The sequence below is a fragment of the Falco peregrinus genome, chromosome 2 (assembly GCF_023634155.1).
Source record: "Falco peregrinus isolate bFalPer1 chromosome 2, bFalPer1.pri, whole genome shotgun sequence".
NCBI lineage: Eukaryota > Metazoa > Chordata > Aves > Falconiformes > Falconidae > Falco > Falco peregrinus.
Genome location: NC_073722.1, coordinates 52,940,283 through 52,958,491, shown reverse-complemented (window position 1 = coordinate 52,958,491; position 18,209 = coordinate 52,940,283). Strand labels below are relative to the sequence as shown.

Sequence of the window (18,209 nt, the reverse complement as noted above, 5' to 3'; positions counted from 1 at the left end):
ATGGCACAGGGTTTGAAAGAAAGCTTTGAAAGAGAAGGAGTGCTCTCCTTGATGTTTATGACAGCGTGAAACCAGTGCTCTCCAGGCTGTGCTGGAAACAGCTTCAGCCAGCTCCAGAGCTGAGCCAGCAGCAAAGGCCACCTCCAGCAGTGGCCGAGCTGATCCCTGCTCCCTCCTGGGAGCCACAGGGAGCCCAGTGAGTCATCACCTCCTCCCTCCCCACCTAACAGGCGTCCCACCTCTGCTGCCTTCCTGTCTCCAGCAGGGGCCCTGACCCCAAGGTATCTGACCTGGCTCTGAATGGGCTGGCATCTCCTCCTGCAGAATGATTTCCTCTGAGCAGGCTCCCATTTCATTTACTGTATGGGCAGGACACCTCTCTCTTTAGAGTATATGATCCATGCCAGTAATCCAGGATATACTGGAATTTTGCTAAAAGCAGATATCCCATTTTTCACACCCCCCTTTTCAGACTAGAGGGAAGTATAAATGGATATTGGCAACATTGCACTGACTATTTTAATTTCCTTTCTCATTCTTTTGGCTTTAAGAATTCTCATTTCCTTTTTCCCAGTTAGCCATTACTCAATTAACCAAATAAAAATATAGCATGTGTACAGTTAGTGTCACTCTATCTTACGAGTTTTCCCACAGTTGAGGAAACAACTGCCATCACCTCAAACAAACCTGCTTTGAGGAAATTACAGATTTGCTTGATAAAGAAAAGTACGCAGGCAGAACAGACCCAGACTTTCAAAAGGCATCAGATTTAGTAGATCAGACATTTGAATTTAAAAAGTAAAGTTAACTGTCAATGAAATGTACTTGAAGTAGCTTAAGAACTGGGTAACCAATAAATCCTGAAACCTTAATGGCAGTTGGGATTCAGTATCAAAGTATTGTGAAAATGTTTCCATGTAAATTTTAAGCATCATTATTGCACTCACTGATGAAAATTTTTGAAAAGTGAAGAAAAATAAATCTAAGCTTCCTTAAGCCTACAGAAAAGGCCTTTCAGTTAGACACTGGAAGAGATAATTTGTTTAGCTTAACAAAAAAAATAAAATACTGAAAAGTGACTTAATTAGAATAAGAAAGTATGTTTTGGGGAAGAACGTATCTTTAATCTACTTGGGAAGGTGATTAATATAAAACACTGGCTTGGAGCTACAGTTAAATACCTTCAGATTAAAAGGTGCACAGACACTTTCTGTTATCGATGCCAAAAGATAGTTCATGATTTGAACATACTACCTAAAGAAATGGTGATTTTTTCACCTTTTGATTCTTTTATATCAAGACTGGATATTAAACATGAAATGTGTATTATGGTATCTGATCTAGAGATCACATGGAAGAAACAACAATACTTTATGACTGAATTGTGTGGGTCTGTAGCCACTGAACATCTAAGTTTTTCGGTTTTAACCAAAACCTACTGTCACGCCATAAATAGCAGAGTTAAACAGTGAGGCTAATCTCAAATGAAAGCATTTCTCTATTAGACTCTCAGGTTTATAATAAAACATACAGGAAGGTATTAAAATACAAGTAAAAAGACAATATTGTTATTTTTTTAGTAAACAAACTTGTGAAATGTTCTGGTTTTGTCTTAAAAAATCAAAAGTATTTGAACATGTCTATTGGTGCTAAAGAAATTACACTGAAATAATTTAGTAAACTTAAATACAGGAAACATCTAAAATACTAAATACGCAAAAACAGAAAATAAAAGACATTTTACCATCCTATTTTTTTCCTTCAGTAGTTGGATTTGTTTCTTGAAAACCTCTGACAAGATTCTATTTAGAGATACTGCTTTTAAAACATAATTGAGTGCTTTTCATTCCTTAGATGTTCTATTACATATTTATTTTACTAATTAATTTAGCCATACAAAAGTATGCCTATTCAAGGCTGGAGGCAGACAAACAAAGTAACTCCCTGCACACACCTACTTCCCGTAATCCTTTTGAAATTGCCGGTGATACTTAAATAAACATAACATCTTTGTTTTGCATCCTTCAACAGGAGTCATGATTAGAAAAGAGTTCCATAATTGATTGCTGTGGCTCCTGTTATAATATCAGTGCAGGCCAAGGCAGAAGGCAAAGAATTTAAGAAAATATATAACATCAGAATTTTTGCATCACATTAGTGCACTAAGCTGGGGTTTGGTGCAGGAAGCAAGCGTGACCTGACGTTCCCACAGACCTGCACTCGAGTGAATGGACCATGAGCTGCAGGCAAGAGTCATAGAACCCTGCAAACATCTCTTTAGTCCATTTTCAGTGGGAATATTGGCCAGTGTCCTGTCAAAGACTGGAGAGGTGATTTAAGCCTTTCTCATCCCACGGTTATTTAAAGAGACCACTCTCAGATGCTGAGGTCTAGCTCATGCCAACCTCCCAGTCCTCACACAGCAGCTGCAGAAACAGTTTCTAGTAGAAGGATGGAAAAAACCTGGCTGGTGTACACATACAGTGAGAACCCACTCCTGCAATGCTTGTGCAAACAGCTCCACCAACGTGGGTGGAAATTTAAACATCAAACTCTAAATCTATATAATCATGTGCCATTGGAGAACAGCAGTTCTCAAAACAAGCTGATGAACAAGCAACTGTTCTTTCCAAGCAAAGCTACAGAAGTGTAAGTACAGAAAAGAAGTAAAAGTTTGAAACAGGAAACATAAGAAAGAAATCAGGAAGTTTTAAACTGACCCTCAGCTGCAGAGAGGCTCCGGGCTGCCCGCCAGCCCCAGCCAGGGGGGTGCTGGTGGATGTGATGGAGCAAGTTACTTCTTGAGCCGGCACCAAACCCTGTGTGCAAACAGCACTAACCCACCTGCTGCAGGAATGCCCCACCGCCTGCAGCCCTCGGGGGCTGCGTGCAGCACCCCAAGCAGAAGTGGGGCTGAACTGATCAAAACCAACCAAGAAATTGGTTCCCCCACCAGCCCCTGGGTTGTTTTTCTTGCGTTTTGGGTGGTTTTCTTTTTTTTGTTGTTTTGTTGGTTTTTTTTTGGGGGGGGGGGGGGTGAGCTGCTCAGGCCTGTTTTTTACACCTGGTAAATTTCAAGAGGGTTTGGCTGTTGAAATAATGGATGAAGATGCGGTATGTTAATGCTGTTTTTAATGCATTTTATCTTGAAAAAAAAACCCACAGATCAGTTCCTGGCAAACAGAGACGTATTTCAATAAAATAAACCTATGATTTAAAATAAATACCCAGAAAGCCTGTTTCCTACTGCTGTTAGGAAGCAGCATTTCTGTCACTCTGGACATCCGTTCTGCTTTAAATTCGTCTGGCTGAACAAAAAGCATTTCGGGAGTTGGGGGGGTGTTGAATTTAAAAAAATCAAAGCCACCTTGTAAAGTGCAGAACACATAAACAAGAAGTAAACACAGCGACAAGTGCTGTCGGTCTCTCATTCCTGCGGCCTCGCACGGGTTATGTCGGTAGGTACAGGCAGGAGGCCCCCGGCGGGCCGGGCGAGCGGCCGCTCTCGGCAGGTAGCCATTTCTTCCTCTGGGGCTGTAACGTGATTCGTGTCAATTACTGCGTTTGCGTGCCCGCACCGCTGCGTGCCCACCCTGCGCCGCCGCCCGCCGCCGGGACAGGTCCCCCGCCGGCCGCGGGGCGCAGCGGCAGCCCCGGCACTGCCCCCCCCAAGCAGGTCGCCAGGCGCCGCGGGGGGGGCGGGGCGGGGGCGGGGCCTGGCCGTGACGCGGGCGGGGTGGGGCGGGGCTGCACAAACAGGCGGGCGCCGGGCGCCGGCAGCGCCGCTTCCAGGCGAGCGAGGCGGGCGGCAGCGGGCGCTCCCCGGCTCCCCCGCTCCCCCGCACGCCGCCCGGCGCGCTTCCCCTGGCTCCGCCGCCCATGGAACAGCGGGGCGGGCGCTGCCCCACGGCTCTGCGCCCCGGCGGTGAGTGACACGCGGCTCGGAGCCCTCCTCGGAGGGCGGCGGGCGCTGGCCGCCAGGGAAGTTTGGGGTGGGAGGTGGTGCCGGCGGCGGGGCGGTCGCGGGGGGGTTCGCCGCCCCCCGGGCGCGCACAGGCGCTGGCAGCCGGCGCTGCCACCCGCTCCGCCGCCCGGCACCTGCTGGTGGGAGCCCCGCGCCCGCGGGAGGCGAGCGCCGCTGCGGGGCTGAGCAGCGGGGCTGGACCCGCCGTGCGAAACCCACCGGCCCCAACCCCGAGGGGGCTGCGCAGCAGCCGCCCCCCACCCGCCGTTCTCACCGAGTCGGGCTCGGGGAGGCGTCGCTGGTGGCGGGGAGCGAAAAGAAAGCGGGGCGGGGGGGGAAGGTGGTCGGCAGCACCCGGGTTGTAGATGTGACCAGATCTGCCCCTGGGCACTTTATTTCTTTGCCTCCTTGTTTGCCCTGTGGCTAAATGACAAGGGCATGTCGCGGCAGAGTGGCAGGGGTGTGGAAGCGGGGTGGCGGAGCGCAGGGCTCCAGCTGACAGCAGGACAACTTGCAAAAGCTCCTCGGAGCATCTCTGATCCGTTCCCACGCAGGGTGCTGGATCCGGCTGGGTGCAGCGTGCTGAACTGGAGCCTGGCAAGCTGCGCGCAGGGCTGGAGGGCGAGGTGGTGTTCGGGGGTGGCGGAGGAGCACGGAGACTTAACTCAGCTCACTCTGTTCTGAAGCGCTGGCTCCCTGCACCAGCCCGGGGAAGGCTTGATTCCTGCAGTTCTCGGGGTGCTTTCTGGGGATCAGGGCGTAAGGGGTTCACATCTTTTGAGGGCAAAAGGATGATGGGAGGGAGGGATGGTAGCCCCCAGCTGGAAGGGTTCTGGTTTGGTCTTGTCTTCCAGTCGAGATCAGGAAAGGGCACCCAGCTAAGTACGGGCAATTCAATCACCTCAGTTGACTGCGAATTAAAGTATATGACTCCCCTTCCTCTCTGTTAGTGCGGTAGGTTGAGGGCTTTCCCTGTGCCAAGACTGTTAGTCTCTGGATACTGGGGAGGGGAAGAAAATAAATCTGAGAAGTTCTGTGAATACTAAGCTTGAATGGCATGGGGCTGGAGTGTCTGTGGGGATCATACCTCTGGCATGAGGGACCCATTCATTGCCCACTGAGAGTCTCAGCAGTATGTATGCCAAGTGGAGCATCAGTGGAATAGGTTCAGTTTAGTATATGCTCATATATTGTCTGGCTATCAAACTTAATCTGTAAATATATATAAATATAGTAATTGTTACAATTTACATCTGCTAGCGTTTCTTACGCTCTTGAACAAGTGCATTTCCCACATTGCTCAGAAATGAGCACCTATCAGTAAGAGCGCAGTTACTGACATCATCTTTAGCTATCTCTTGCACATCCACCCTTTCAGTACCCACCCTGGATTTTTTCCTTTTTGGAAAATGCAGACGCTTTTGATATTACATAGTTATCGAATGCCTCCGGTAGGTCAGCAGCAAGATTACGCATCTGAAGCAAAGCCAGCTGCTGCAGTGGAGAGGCACTAATTTTGACAGAGCAAATTCTGACCCCAGCATTGCTAAGTTCTTGACTGTGTCCCCTCCTTGTCAGAATATTACCTTGGTTGTTCTGAATTAACCATATGCTTCCACAGACATTACAGAAGAACAGAGGAGATGGAAAACAGTTTTGCAATACCTAATACATGCAGGTACAGATACATATAACTCTTCTGCTCTTCATTAGAGGAAACTAGAAATGGTTTAATTAGTCTGATTAGCATGGGAGCTCACCCTTCCCTCTTCTAGAAATGCTACCCAGAGCTAAGAAGCTATCAGAGCCCAAAAGTATGTCAAAGCTGATAGATTTCTGTGAAAAGTTTTGATAGTTAGAAGAAGAAAACTGAAAATATGCCTGGGCAGTCCAAAATGGAAGATCCTGATGGGTTACCTTACTTCTCACTCCAGAGTATGAGGGTTCCCTCCAGGTCACCATGTAGTGCTTTGCTTAGTAAATGATTGGTTTAGCCAAGCCTAATACAGTGATGACCTTACCAGTATGCACTCCATTATTATTCTGAAGGCAGGACTGGAAGACACAGAAATCAGCTTGTAATATGAACTAAAAGATTATGTGAAAGTTTGTGTGTGTGTGTGTGTGTTTATTGTTGTTTTAAATGTCTTGCTGGTATTTGAAATAGGGCCCACAGCTACAGAGAGTGAAAGAAATTGCTTGGCAGAGAAAATGAGAATGGGATTGCTTAATCTGCTGTGTTCCCTTTTTCAATACATCTAGTTAAGGTGAGCCTGTGTACAGAAAGGGAGCAAGACAGGACTGAGCCATTCTTTCATGTGGATTGTTTTCTTGGGGACAGCTTTGATGAACTAGGAAACAACTCTATTAACCGTGCAGTAGATTTCTGCTTCCTAATTGGAATGTGACCCATTTTGCTTGGAAGTGGGATGGAGAGTAATTTCTGGATCTTGAATTGAACTTTTGGGTTTATGTGGGGATAGAGGAGACAGTGGTATGTGTATGCTTTCTCTTTATGAAAAAAATTAGTCATGGCAGGTACTAAAAAAATTGCTAGAAGGTGGTAGGGGGATTCCATATTAGCATTCGGTATAAAACCTTTTGTGCATCCTGAGCTTTTCAGGTTTATTTTTATTCTGCTGTAATGTCCCATTTTATTTTTACCTGCATGAGGCTCTCTGATAGCTACAGTATCCTCTCTTCTAAAAATTTTTATGATCTCTTGGCATGAAAGACTGCAGTGGTCCCTTCTGACCTTAAGGGAAAAAAAATGCATGTTATATATAACTACAGTCTATTATAAATTTGCTACTTCATTGCTCACACTGGAGCTGAACTCTTTCTTTAGAAGTCATGAACTGGTGACCTAGCTAATTTGTGTAAACTGTATTTATCACAGCAGGTGCAGAAATATAGCAGACTTCAGCCAAAAATACTTCCTACCAAGTCAGCCTTTCTCAGTGTGTGAAGTTCCCCAAACCAAAATTGAGAGACTTTTACAATTGTATTTCTGGAGTCTTACAGCTGATAGACAATCTATCATCTTAACAGCACTGAAATTATGTTTAAATTTCTTAACATGCTGACTGTAAAAGTTAGTCATGGCTTAATTTCTATTGGTTATGCAGAATTTTTTTTAATATATTTTGGGAAATGTACCTAGACAATATCACTTAGGCACTGTAATACAGGTTTGTATGGTTGCTTATCTTTTTACCTCCCTTCTTAATGCACAGATGGCTTTTTTTTTTATATCATGAGGTGATCAATAGTTTATGCCCCTAGAGATCTATGGCTTCAGTAGTATATTGTTCTAGTTAACTTAATACACTTGTCTCTGTAGCACTCACTGAAATAGGCAATTACTTGTAGTTAATTACTGGAAACTAGAATTTGAGCATTTCATTGGCACTTGTTTAAAATTTTTATTAAAATGTGATTAAAAACAGTGTGTGAGGAAGTGTGGGAAGCATTTCTTCATGAAGAGAGCATTATGAGACAGTTTAATAGTTAAAAACAGCAAAATGCAGAATATACTTCCAAAGGAAAAAAATGTTTAATAAACTAGATCAGACTTAAAAATAAATGTTGCTCCCTTTCCTTTCCTGCTCTTGACTGAGCTTTAAGTGATAGCTGTACTAGAGTTTTATGCGAACTGGATACAAACTGTCACTCAAAAAAAGCTCTAATAAACAATTCCTGTTATGTAGGAATATATCCTATGGCAGACACCAGCTATACTTAGAGGACAGGAATATAAGCTGTTCATATCAAGTTATTGAAGAATTTAAAGTACACTACAATTGATCTAGTTCAGGTTTTTAAACACAGCATTGAATACAAATGTCCAGATCACTGACTTTCATCAGTTTAGAAAGTTGTTTTTAGAGTTGGTTAGCTCAGTTATGGATTTTTTTTTTTTTTTTTCCCCAATATAAGAAGCCAGTTTAGCAGATGTGTGGGTTGTACTGCACAGCTAGTTTTAACCAGCAATGTTAATCTTATATTTTTCAGTATTTAGTGTCCAAATATTTGCAAAGGAAAACAGAGTCTGCAAATTGTGTTGAGGTTCTATCGCATCTGCAAAACTAAATATAATTTTATAAGAACAGAATGGCTCCTTCAGATTTTCAGCTTTAATCTCCCTCTAGAGACAAACTTCAGCAACTGATCTATGGTTCTCATTCAGGCCAGACTGTGCTTTTTCAGATGCCTGGGCAAAGATCTTTCCAGTGAAGGGTTTCAGTTCTACAAGGAGAGAAAGTGAAGGCATCTGAGATGTAACCTGTTCATCCTCAGTCCCTAGAGAACCATAAAAACACAACTTTGCTTTAATGAAGATGAAGTCACCTGCGTGTTCATGGGAAGGTTTTAGTCTTCCCTCTCCTAGTCACTGTCCTAGTAGTAACTGTGTCTCATTAGCTCTGCTAAACCTCTCAGTATGTTGCTGTGGGCTTTTTTGTGAAGCGTACACTTGTCAGATTTGCCAGCAGACTCAACCTGACGCCTACTGACTGCCATACAGACACTCTTTATGTTCCCTCCTGCCTGCTTCAGCAGTTAACTCAAAGGCGTTTATGAAAGTTTAGAGTGAAACCCAGCCCCATCCCACCCCCAGGAAAAATGAAATTTTCAGTCCAGGCAAAAACTGCCTTATTTTGTTAATGCTAACTGAACTGAAAATTATATATAATCTAGGTAGTTTAGGCCATGCCATTGATTGAGGATAAACATACCAAAGCATTAAATTATCTTGGTAATGTGGTAAGAGATAGAAATCATAAAATAGTGACACATCTCAAAAAGCATTGTAATGTGTTTAAAAGCCAATGAAGTCTGGCAGCTGTGGCCCTCCTACTGCATTTACTGAGAAAAGCTTCCATTTATTTTCAAGTTACTATTACTTTTGAAGATTTTTTTTAATCATGAAAGCTGATTTGATTGACAATGTCCACATTTAATCTTGTTGAATAAACACTATGGCACATTTTGCAAATTAATTGGAGAAGGCTGAAGAAAAGATTAAGCAAAAGCAATCAGACTTTGAAAAGTCTTGGTATAATCTTCAAGGCACCATTTAACATAAACTGTGTTTCTTGTACTAACTTGCTTGTTTACTTGTAGCAAATACAATAGTAATGACTGTCAGTTAAATTTTTGTACTAATCTGGAATACAGAGTCATTGAGGGAAGTCATGTATGCTCTGCGTGACTTCTGGAGGCAGTGAAGAAAATTCTTTAAAGCAGAAAAGTAATTTGGCAGAGTGGTTGCTGTAAACTCTTCAGTGTATGCTTATTATTGTTGAAACAGTTTTTTAGACCCACAGATTATAAAGCTATGGAATACATGTTTGCATCATTTTATATAAACGGCTGTAATTCTAGCCACCAAACTGCAGATCTACATAAAGCATTAAAGAGGACATAAGAGAAGATGACAACCAATTTATATGCAGTTTTATTCCTGGACACCACTTTGCCCACACAACTTGTTTTGAGATGAATTTAGGAGCCATATCCATTGTGTTGCATTAGTCTCACAAAACACAATTGATCCAGGTATCAAACCTACACAGATTGAGAGAAACAAAAGAGAGTGGAAAGAAAAGGCAGACAAAGTTGGGATTTTTTTGCTTGCAAGCAAAACAATAGCATGTATGTACTTTGAAAGGCATAATTACTGATACGGTTTGTTAGGTGTGCTTAAAGACAGAAAATGCTACAGATACTGTAGCAGTGTTCTGCATTGTAGGAACACCTGTTGTGTACCTTGAACAAAGAGTTGTGGAGGAACAATTAAATTCTGCATGTCTGAAACAGAAGATACTCCCATGTTATTCTGAGGTCTGATGTTGCAACAGAAAACAGTTGGGTTTATTTAGAAAAAGCTATACTCCCCCCCCACCAAAGTATTTGAGTTAAAAATGGAAAGACAGGGAGGCAGAGCTCCACTGAGGCTCAAAAAAATACCTGAGGTGAGGCCCTTGGTACCACACCTGTAATATCCCACAAATCTGATTTCAAAGATTAATGGCAGCCGAAACAAGAGTAGAGCTCAGTTAAGAGACATTTTGCTGTGTCTTTTATTTCCCCAAAACATTCCCATGCTATACTCGGCCGCGGGAAGAGGTAAATAGAAAAAGCTGGCGACTGAGTAGTATGGAAACTGTGAATTAAAAATGAACAGTCCCAATGAACAGGTATATCTAGTTCATTTCAAAAAATAAAAAAAATTCCAATAAATCTGTTGTCACTAATAGCTGAGACCAGCAGCTAAAAGTTAATCTTTTCAGAGACAGGCAGCCTATTGCAGAAGTTGGCTATTGGCATTGCATATTTCAGCCTGACTACTCAGAAATAAGGGTTCCTACCATTAGGCTTTAACTGAATTCCTTTCAACAACAGTTCAACCTGTTCCTCACTGGAATCCTATTACGCTTTTCCAGTAAGGTGTTAAGGCAACAACTCAGGCTTACTATTTATGGAGCTAGTGACTCTTAAAATATACTCTGAAGTAAGTGGCTATTCCTTTAATCTGTGACCTTAAAATTCAGCAAGAGTTGATGTTTTGTTGCTCTCATGTACTGAGCTGCCTATCAATCACTGATGCAATCTGACTGGTGCTGTACCATTTGCTCACGTTGCTGCTGAATATAATGGCAGCATAGCTCAGTGGGGACATCCACCATGAATATATATACCAAACTCTTTGTCACCCAGCGTCACCCTACCAACATCCTCAGTGTAGGGCAAATAATTCAGATTATTTCTTGTTATACCTGAAGTAGATCAAACGGAGAAAGATTAACAGGAATGGTGAGGACAGGGAAAGAGCAGAAGATAATTACAACAGCCAAATGGAGTTCTTTTAGCAATATAAAATTTCAGCGGCCAAAAATGGAAGAACAACAAATTCCTCTGCAAAGCTGCCTCACATCAGACATCACAGAACAGCCTGCAGCATGACCTTCTGCCCAAGGCAAGGCGTGCTCATGAGCTCAAAGCCTGCGGGCATACAGGGAAGCACACCCTCTTTAGACTTTGCACCTATCGTGACACTTTGCTTCCCTCTCCTCCCAGCCTTGATTTCTGTTTCCGAACAATATCACTGCTTTGTAGCCCTTTAAAAGTGGTTAGATATAGGGAAAGCATAAAAGTACTAATCAGTAGCAAACATCAGGAAGCAGACCAGATCCATTCAGGATGGAGTCATGACCTCTGTAAATGCAGAGCTACCAAATAAAACTTTCTAGATCACTTAGAAACACATCATTAGTCCTTGTCACACTGGGGCTTAGCTTATTGTGGAAAAGTTCTTAGTTTCTTTTCAGATTCTCTGGAGAATTTCCAAAACCTAGCCCTTGCATTTCCTCAGGTTGTTCATACGTAATTTCATATTTCAGCCCTTGTTAGCTGGTACAGTATGCACTGTTCCAAGCTTAAAATTCATAATTACAATAGCCTGCTGAGACAAAGCAGTTGGGTGCTCTGCCATTGCAGCTTCCACTTCTAAAGTGAGTTAGACGATACCAAAATCATGCTTACACCAGCCATCCACTGAGTTTATAAAGTCTTCGGAAAACATTTTAGTTTAGGGAGTTTGTATACGCAGCCTGCTTATAACGTGACGATCTAACAGCTATGCTATGTGTGAGGCCATTAAGAGTTCACTTCAAACATTGCATTAGAAACACCCTGACCTTTAAACAGAGTTCAGTGCTGATGGTTAGTAGTCCTTTGATAAAGTGTAAAGTTAGTTGTTTACGTCACAGCAGCTTGCTGGCTAACTCTTGAAATGACCTTCAGAAGCATTCATTGTGTAGTTTCTTTCCTGAGCATCATGACTGGAACCACAGCTCTTCTAGCATTTTGTTAATGCAGTCATACTACGTAGTCTATGGTTTCATTATCTTATGTTTTGCAGGGCCAGAGTGCATGCTACCTGATATATCCTTAGAAACCCCACTCGCAAAGCAAATACTAACTTTTCTTTGGTCTACTACTCACGCAGAGCTCTTCCTAACTGCTTCCTAGGAGAGTGTTACCTTCCCACAGTTGGGCAGCTCTATCTATATTGCATGAGCCTTTCTCCCCAGGAGGTTTTACTTCTAAGGTTGCTGTCACATCATCCTTTAGGAGGCTGTAATTCCTAGGCTTCCTACAAGACCCTCAGCTTTTAGAAATGCTCTTTTGGGCCAGTCCATACCTTTTCCTTTTTATGTTTTGTTTCAAAGATAAACCTATTCTTGCAGATAAAAAAAGCGCTTAATTCTCTTGTGATTGTGCTTCAACTCCAGTGAAATCAGATTTTAAAAAATAATACAAAAAGTAATACTCAAGAGGTATCTTGGGTGCAAAAGTTTCGTCGTGTCTCCTGATGACTGGAAATTAATTTTGTCATGGCATTATTGTATGTGCCTGTCTTTTAAAAACTGTAATTATACCAAATGATCTAGGAGCATAGAGTTGGGAAAGCTAAAGTTTGTTCAGTTGTGACGAGCGAAAGATACTTGTATTGTGGCTTTAGTAGTGATATGTCTGAGTATAAAATAATGTGATGCTTTTTCTTTTCCCTCTTTCAGCAAAGTTTCTGTCTGAGAAATACGTGTTCACTCAGCAAAACAAAAACAACTTTTAAAGGTTGTTCTCGGTGGAAATCACTCTATGCCCCATTACCTGCTTGAGTGAAACCAGTCTAAGAACTTCTGTCATGGCAGCTTTTCTGCTGGGAGCTGTGTTGCTTATTGTTCAACCTCAGATAGTGCCTTCCAGACCGGCTATAAATTCAAAGGCTGAGACTTCTTCTCAGTCTGTTCAGAGAGAGCTTTTAAAGAAAACGTCTCAAAAAAATGACTTCAAAGAAAGCATTCATTCTAATGGATCATGCCGGCAGCTGCCACAGACTATCATTATTGGAGTAAGAAAAGGTGGAACAAGGGCTTTGTTAGAGATGTTGAGTCTCCATCCAGATATTGCAGCAGCAGAAAGTGAAGTTCACTTCTTTGACTGGGAAGATCATTACAGAAATGGATTGCAGTGGTATATTAATCAAATGCCATTCTCTTATCCCCATCAGATCACCGTGGAAAAAACTCCAGCATATTTCACATCACCTAAAGTGCCTGAAAGAGTTTATAACATGAACCAATCAATGAGACTACTCCTTATTTTAAGAGACCCAAGTGAGAGAGTACTGTCAGATTACACCCAAGTGTTCTATAATCACATGCAGAAGCACAAGCCGTATCCATCCATTGAACAATTCCTGATTAAAGATGGTGAACTCAATGTGGACTACAAGGCAATAAACAGAAGCTTATACTACATTCACATGCAAAACTGGCTGAAGTATTTTCCTCTCAATCATATTCATATTGTAGATGGGGATAAACTAATCAAAGATCCCTTCCCAGAAATAGAGAAGGTAGAAAGATTTTTGAAGTTATCGCCACAGATAAACGCTTCAAACTTTTATTTCAATAAAACTAAAGGCTTCTACTGCTTAAGGGACAGTGGTAGAGAGCGTTGTTTACATGAGTCAAAAGGACGAGCCCACCCACAAGTAGATACCCGGTTACTTGAGAAACTGCATGAATATTTCCATGAACCCAACAAGAAATTTTTCGAGCTTGTGGGCAGAACATTTGACTGGCACTCATTTGTGGCAAGTTAGTGGTAGGCTTCAGAACCTATGTTCCACTGTACATTTAGAAATTTTAAAAGGGGCATTTAAGCTATAATTTATTTGTAAAATCCATAAATATTTCTGTACAGTATTAGATTCACAATTGCCATATATACTAGTTATATTTTTCTACTTGTTAAATTTGAAAGCATTTTGTATTGTTTTTCATGGCTGTTAACATTGTGTATGATGTGTCTATATGAAGAAACTAAATTATTTCACTGCAAGATGGTCTCTTGAGAATGCATTGTCTTTTTAATAAATAGGAAATTCATTACAACAGAACCCTTCAGAATTTGAATACTTTGGCCTTTCTGGACTTTCTCCTTTAATTGCTAATGAATATGCTAGACTTTACATTTCCTTTTTTCTTGCTTTAAAATGTGGTTTAAGAATTTCTCTATCACTTGAAAAAATATTGTTGTACTTAGCAAATTGTTCCATTCTGCTTTATAAAATTATTTCCTCAAAAGTGGTTGTACTTCTACGTGTTGGGACATGCACACCCAAAGGAAAGTGGAAGTCTCTGTAATATGACATATTAACTGCTGTACTTACCTTTGTATAACCTGTTATAACAAGTGCTCCTCCAATTCTTTGGCAGTACAGTGCAGGTTTCATAGTAGATTTTTAAGGTTTCTGTGGGGACCTGCTCATAAAATCTGGAGTTAGCTGCAGAAATATGATCAACCTGAAAACTTCCTACAGTCTCTGAATATATATATATACTTCATAAAGGAGGGTTGAGAGAAGACTTTAAGCAATATAGGGACATTTTCAAGGTTGCTTATGACTGTTCCTACGTTTTATAGCACATTTATGCTTTGCCATCACTGAAAATGAACACTTACACCAGAAAAATTAGTTGGTCTACATTGCAATAAGCAGCAACTTCATTCATATAAATATTACCACTTGTACTCCATTTAAGGCTGTTTCCTATGAGCTGTGCAGGTGCTTCGTGCAACTGAAAATTGCCCATGGGCTGCTGTTCTTTTAATCTCCTTCCATGAGCCGTGATGCCAAGTCTTGATTAGACTTGTGTGTTGTGGGATTAACCCCAATTCCAGGAACTTTTATGGTCTTTCGTCTGCTAAAAATGGAAGTTAGATGTTAGTACATTAGTAAAAATTACATCTCTCCTTGTCTACAGTAGTTATGATGTTGTCTTAGCCATTGATTTCTGGAGTTAAAGTTAATCCTGTTTCCACACAAGGCTTACTATGGTACTTTCATTCTGAGCTCCTAATTTTCCTGTTATGTTTAGCTGTTGAATGTGCAGTGGCGACACCCTGTAAATCTGAACTTGTAACTGATTGTTGCAATCCTTTATAAAATTTAAATGTAGAGTCATTAATTTTTTTCTGGTGAGATGGTGCAAACTTGGGCACTATGACAAGGTACTGTCTGGATGCAAATATCCCATATTATGCTGCTTGCATGAAAATTTGCAGATGATGCCCTTCTCTCTCCTGCTCCTTGTGCACCTGCCCAAGCTGTATTCAACCTCAGGGAGGTTGGTGGTGTTTTATAAAGTAGACCTTTGATGAAAGCCTACAATGAAATGGTATTGTACTCAATAAAATATTTTCTGAATTGCATCTTTCCTTTCTCTTTTGTTCATCAGTTTCTAGTTTGAAAGGCCAGAATTTAGGATTCAACTCCAGTTTGGATTCCAGTTAAATGTTACTTAAGAATTTACCTGTAGCCTAGTGAATTGGTTGGAAAGCAGTTGTTTGCTACTCAGTTGTGCCTGTATGGTCCATTGCTGACCCAGAATATACGACAAGGAGGGAAAGTTTCTGGTGACAGTAATGTCAGATCTTACATGACGCAGATGCCAAAAATTGGATTACAGGATTGTAGTGCCATCATAAATTTTCGAAAAGGTGAGTTCAGGGGGGGTTGTGTAATTTGGGGCAGTATTTTTCTTTACGCTTATTATTTATTTCTTTGCTAATGTGACCTCTGCAGGAGCCATCTGCACCTAAGAGGTTTTGGTCCAGACAAAAGGCTTTTCACCTTAGTACAGTCCCATCTTCACTGGGACCTCCCTACAGTCCCAGACTACACCCACCACATTCACCAGATTTTTGCTGGGAAAGGAAAACTACTACCAGGGTATGTGACCAGGAGCCAGAGGAGACAGGGTTGCATCAAGTTCACCTGCAGGAGGTCATACAGGGCAGCATAAGGTGTAAGTGTTGAATTGTGAATGCCAGAGCAATATTGACACCTGATGTTGGTACTGAGAATACTTTTAGATGTATAATGCTACTTTATACCAGTATCTTGCTGTCACTAAGCAGGACACATGCACGTTTCCCACTGCCCAATACGGCTTGTCTCTGTAGAAAGAGAAGTAGAGCATGAACCATTGGGTCACTGTTTCTGTGTTAATGCTAAGACCCCATAGTGTGTTCTCTGTAGTATCAGGAGGTGAAGTGACCACTTCAGGGGCACATCCTGAAGCAAAGGTTCACATGACTCATGCCTTAGACCCTACATTCAAAGGGGCCCACAGACACTATGTCAAACTGAATGTTTATGCCTTGTGCAGGGATGACATGATTGTACAATACCTTATCCTGGAGGTTGCACAGCTAGCTATGTGGTGGCTATGATGATGATGGAAAATAAATCACACCCACACTAATAATAATGGTAAAATTTACCTGTCATAGATGTCCTAAATTCAAGAGTTACAATACTTAAAACTAGGTTTAGAGTATGAATGTTCAGTGTAACAGAGCAGCACTCACTTTCCACACATGCATTACTGTATTTACGTATATTTCCTAGACTGTTTCAAAAGAAATGCTAAACAACAATAAAAGACAAAAGTGAAGAGAGAATGGAAGAAAGAGGCTGAAGCACATTCTTATTGGGACTGTAGAAACACCAATAGGGAGCACTGAAGTCATGCCGTATCTATTAATTTTTAAAAATCTCTGAAAATCCCTTTCCAGTGTTATGCAATATAGGTATTTCTGTAAAACTCTACCATCTCAGGTTTAAAGTACAACCACTTAGGTGTTGCTCTAGAGGCCTGCTTCCTCGGGGCAGCTAGCCAAGTCTGTGATTACTCTTGCAAATATAAAATAAATACAACACTCAATGTGCAATTCAAAGCCTACCACTCCCCATTTCCTACAAAAAGAAATACCAATCAAGTCATTAATCAGGGTGGCACTGTAGGACTAAGTCTTGCCCTTTGCTTCACAACATGGATTACTGTGAGTCTTTGAAAGCCAGATATTTTACCTGCAGAGGACAAAGTCTGAGCTATAATCATTATTCCATGAGCACTGCTGAAAAAGTATGGAAAGGGAAAAAAGTCTCCTAGGAAAAAAATCACAGAAGTTCTTACTTCATCAAGACTATTGCTACGTACTGTTGGTGCTGTATGATCCTTTTACACGTGCTTTGTTTTTCCTTGTGCCTTTTTCCTGATGTTGTAGGTGAAATAACATCTACTGTGCTTGAATAAATCAACTTTGTTTTGGAACATCTCAGAAAAAAAATCCATCCTTTTTTTTAATCTTGCTTGAGCCTGTTTGTATTGGGAATATGGTAATGCTACACTCCATGGTGAGCGTGTGAGACTTACCACCACAGAGTAGTTTAGACAAAAACTTCATTACTTTGGGGCTCAAGGCTGATTCATGTTTCCTTGTTTCATGCATTTTCATACCTATTTTCTGCAGAAAGCCAGGATTCTCATTCCCTCTTGTCATACACACAGATTTCCAATATCTAAAAATAAATGTTGGTTTAAGACATATTTCCATGTATGTTTCTTCTGCTGTAGCTAGCATGACTGATCATGTATTTAAGAAAGTTCACACATGCACCCCACAAGTAAGAGGCTGTACATCAAAACTACTTTGCAGAGGAATATCCCTTCTTCTTTCTCTTTTTCAAAGTCTCTGACTTTAAAGTCCTTATTAAGCTCACATTGTGGATGAAATTTTGCAGGAGTAAATTAGTAAATGTTCTCTATTACAGTAATACAGTAATAAAAAGTACAGTAAGGCAAAAATATTAAATTAACATTGTCAACAAAGTGTGTTGAACTTGCTACTAGGTGCATACCAGCTGAAATAGTTGCAAATATGTGCCCCTACAGCTGTAATATTATTCTTTTCCCATTCTTAACCCTGGAAATGTTATTTATATGACTCTGCCTAAGTGCCCAGTTATGCTGGAAAGATTGTATGTTCAATGTTACTTCCTTCATTTTGCAGTTGCATTCAAAAGGCCAGTTACAGATGGCAACCATGCAAATATCTTATGAAAAACATTTATTAGTATTTTGCTTACCAAAAATAAATGAAATTGCATTTATGTCTCCTAGAATATTAGCAAAGGAAAGCAGTACTCTTTCCTTGCAATACTAACTGATCCACAGTAAATTTTCTACTTAACTACCACACATCAGTTGATGCAGCTTTTAAGTTAATAGTGCAATAAACTCAACAGTGATGCTGCAGATTTTAAATGCCTTCTGGGATATATAAAATATGCAAGTCAGGGTGGGGAGCAGCTGGATGCATAGGA

At 41.2% G+C, this 18,209-nt stretch overlaps 1 protein-coding gene across 1 annotated transcript; it reads left to right on the top strand.

Annotated features, from left to right (window-relative positions):
* The first annotated feature begins 3,755 nt into the window (after positions 1-3,755).
* On the top strand, positions 3,756-15,250 carry HS3ST1 (heparan sulfate-glucosamine 3-sulfotransferase 1). Its single transcript, XM_055795595.1, has 2 exons — positions 3,756-3,925; positions 12,547-15,250. Exon 2 carries the CDS (start codon positions 12,675-12,677, stop codon positions 13,635-13,637), a length of 963 nt encoding a protein of 320 aa, XP_055651570.1. The 5' UTR covers positions 3,756-3,925; positions 12,547-12,674; the 3' UTR covers positions 13,638-15,250.
* Positions 15,251-18,209: the final 2,959 nt, after the last annotated feature.

Bases quoted from the DNA above. Each gene is read 5' to 3' on its own strand.
- HS3ST1 (XM_055795595.1), top strand. From the start codon at position 12,675: ATGGCAGCTTTTCTGCTGGGAGCTGTGTTGCTTATTGTTCAACCTCAG.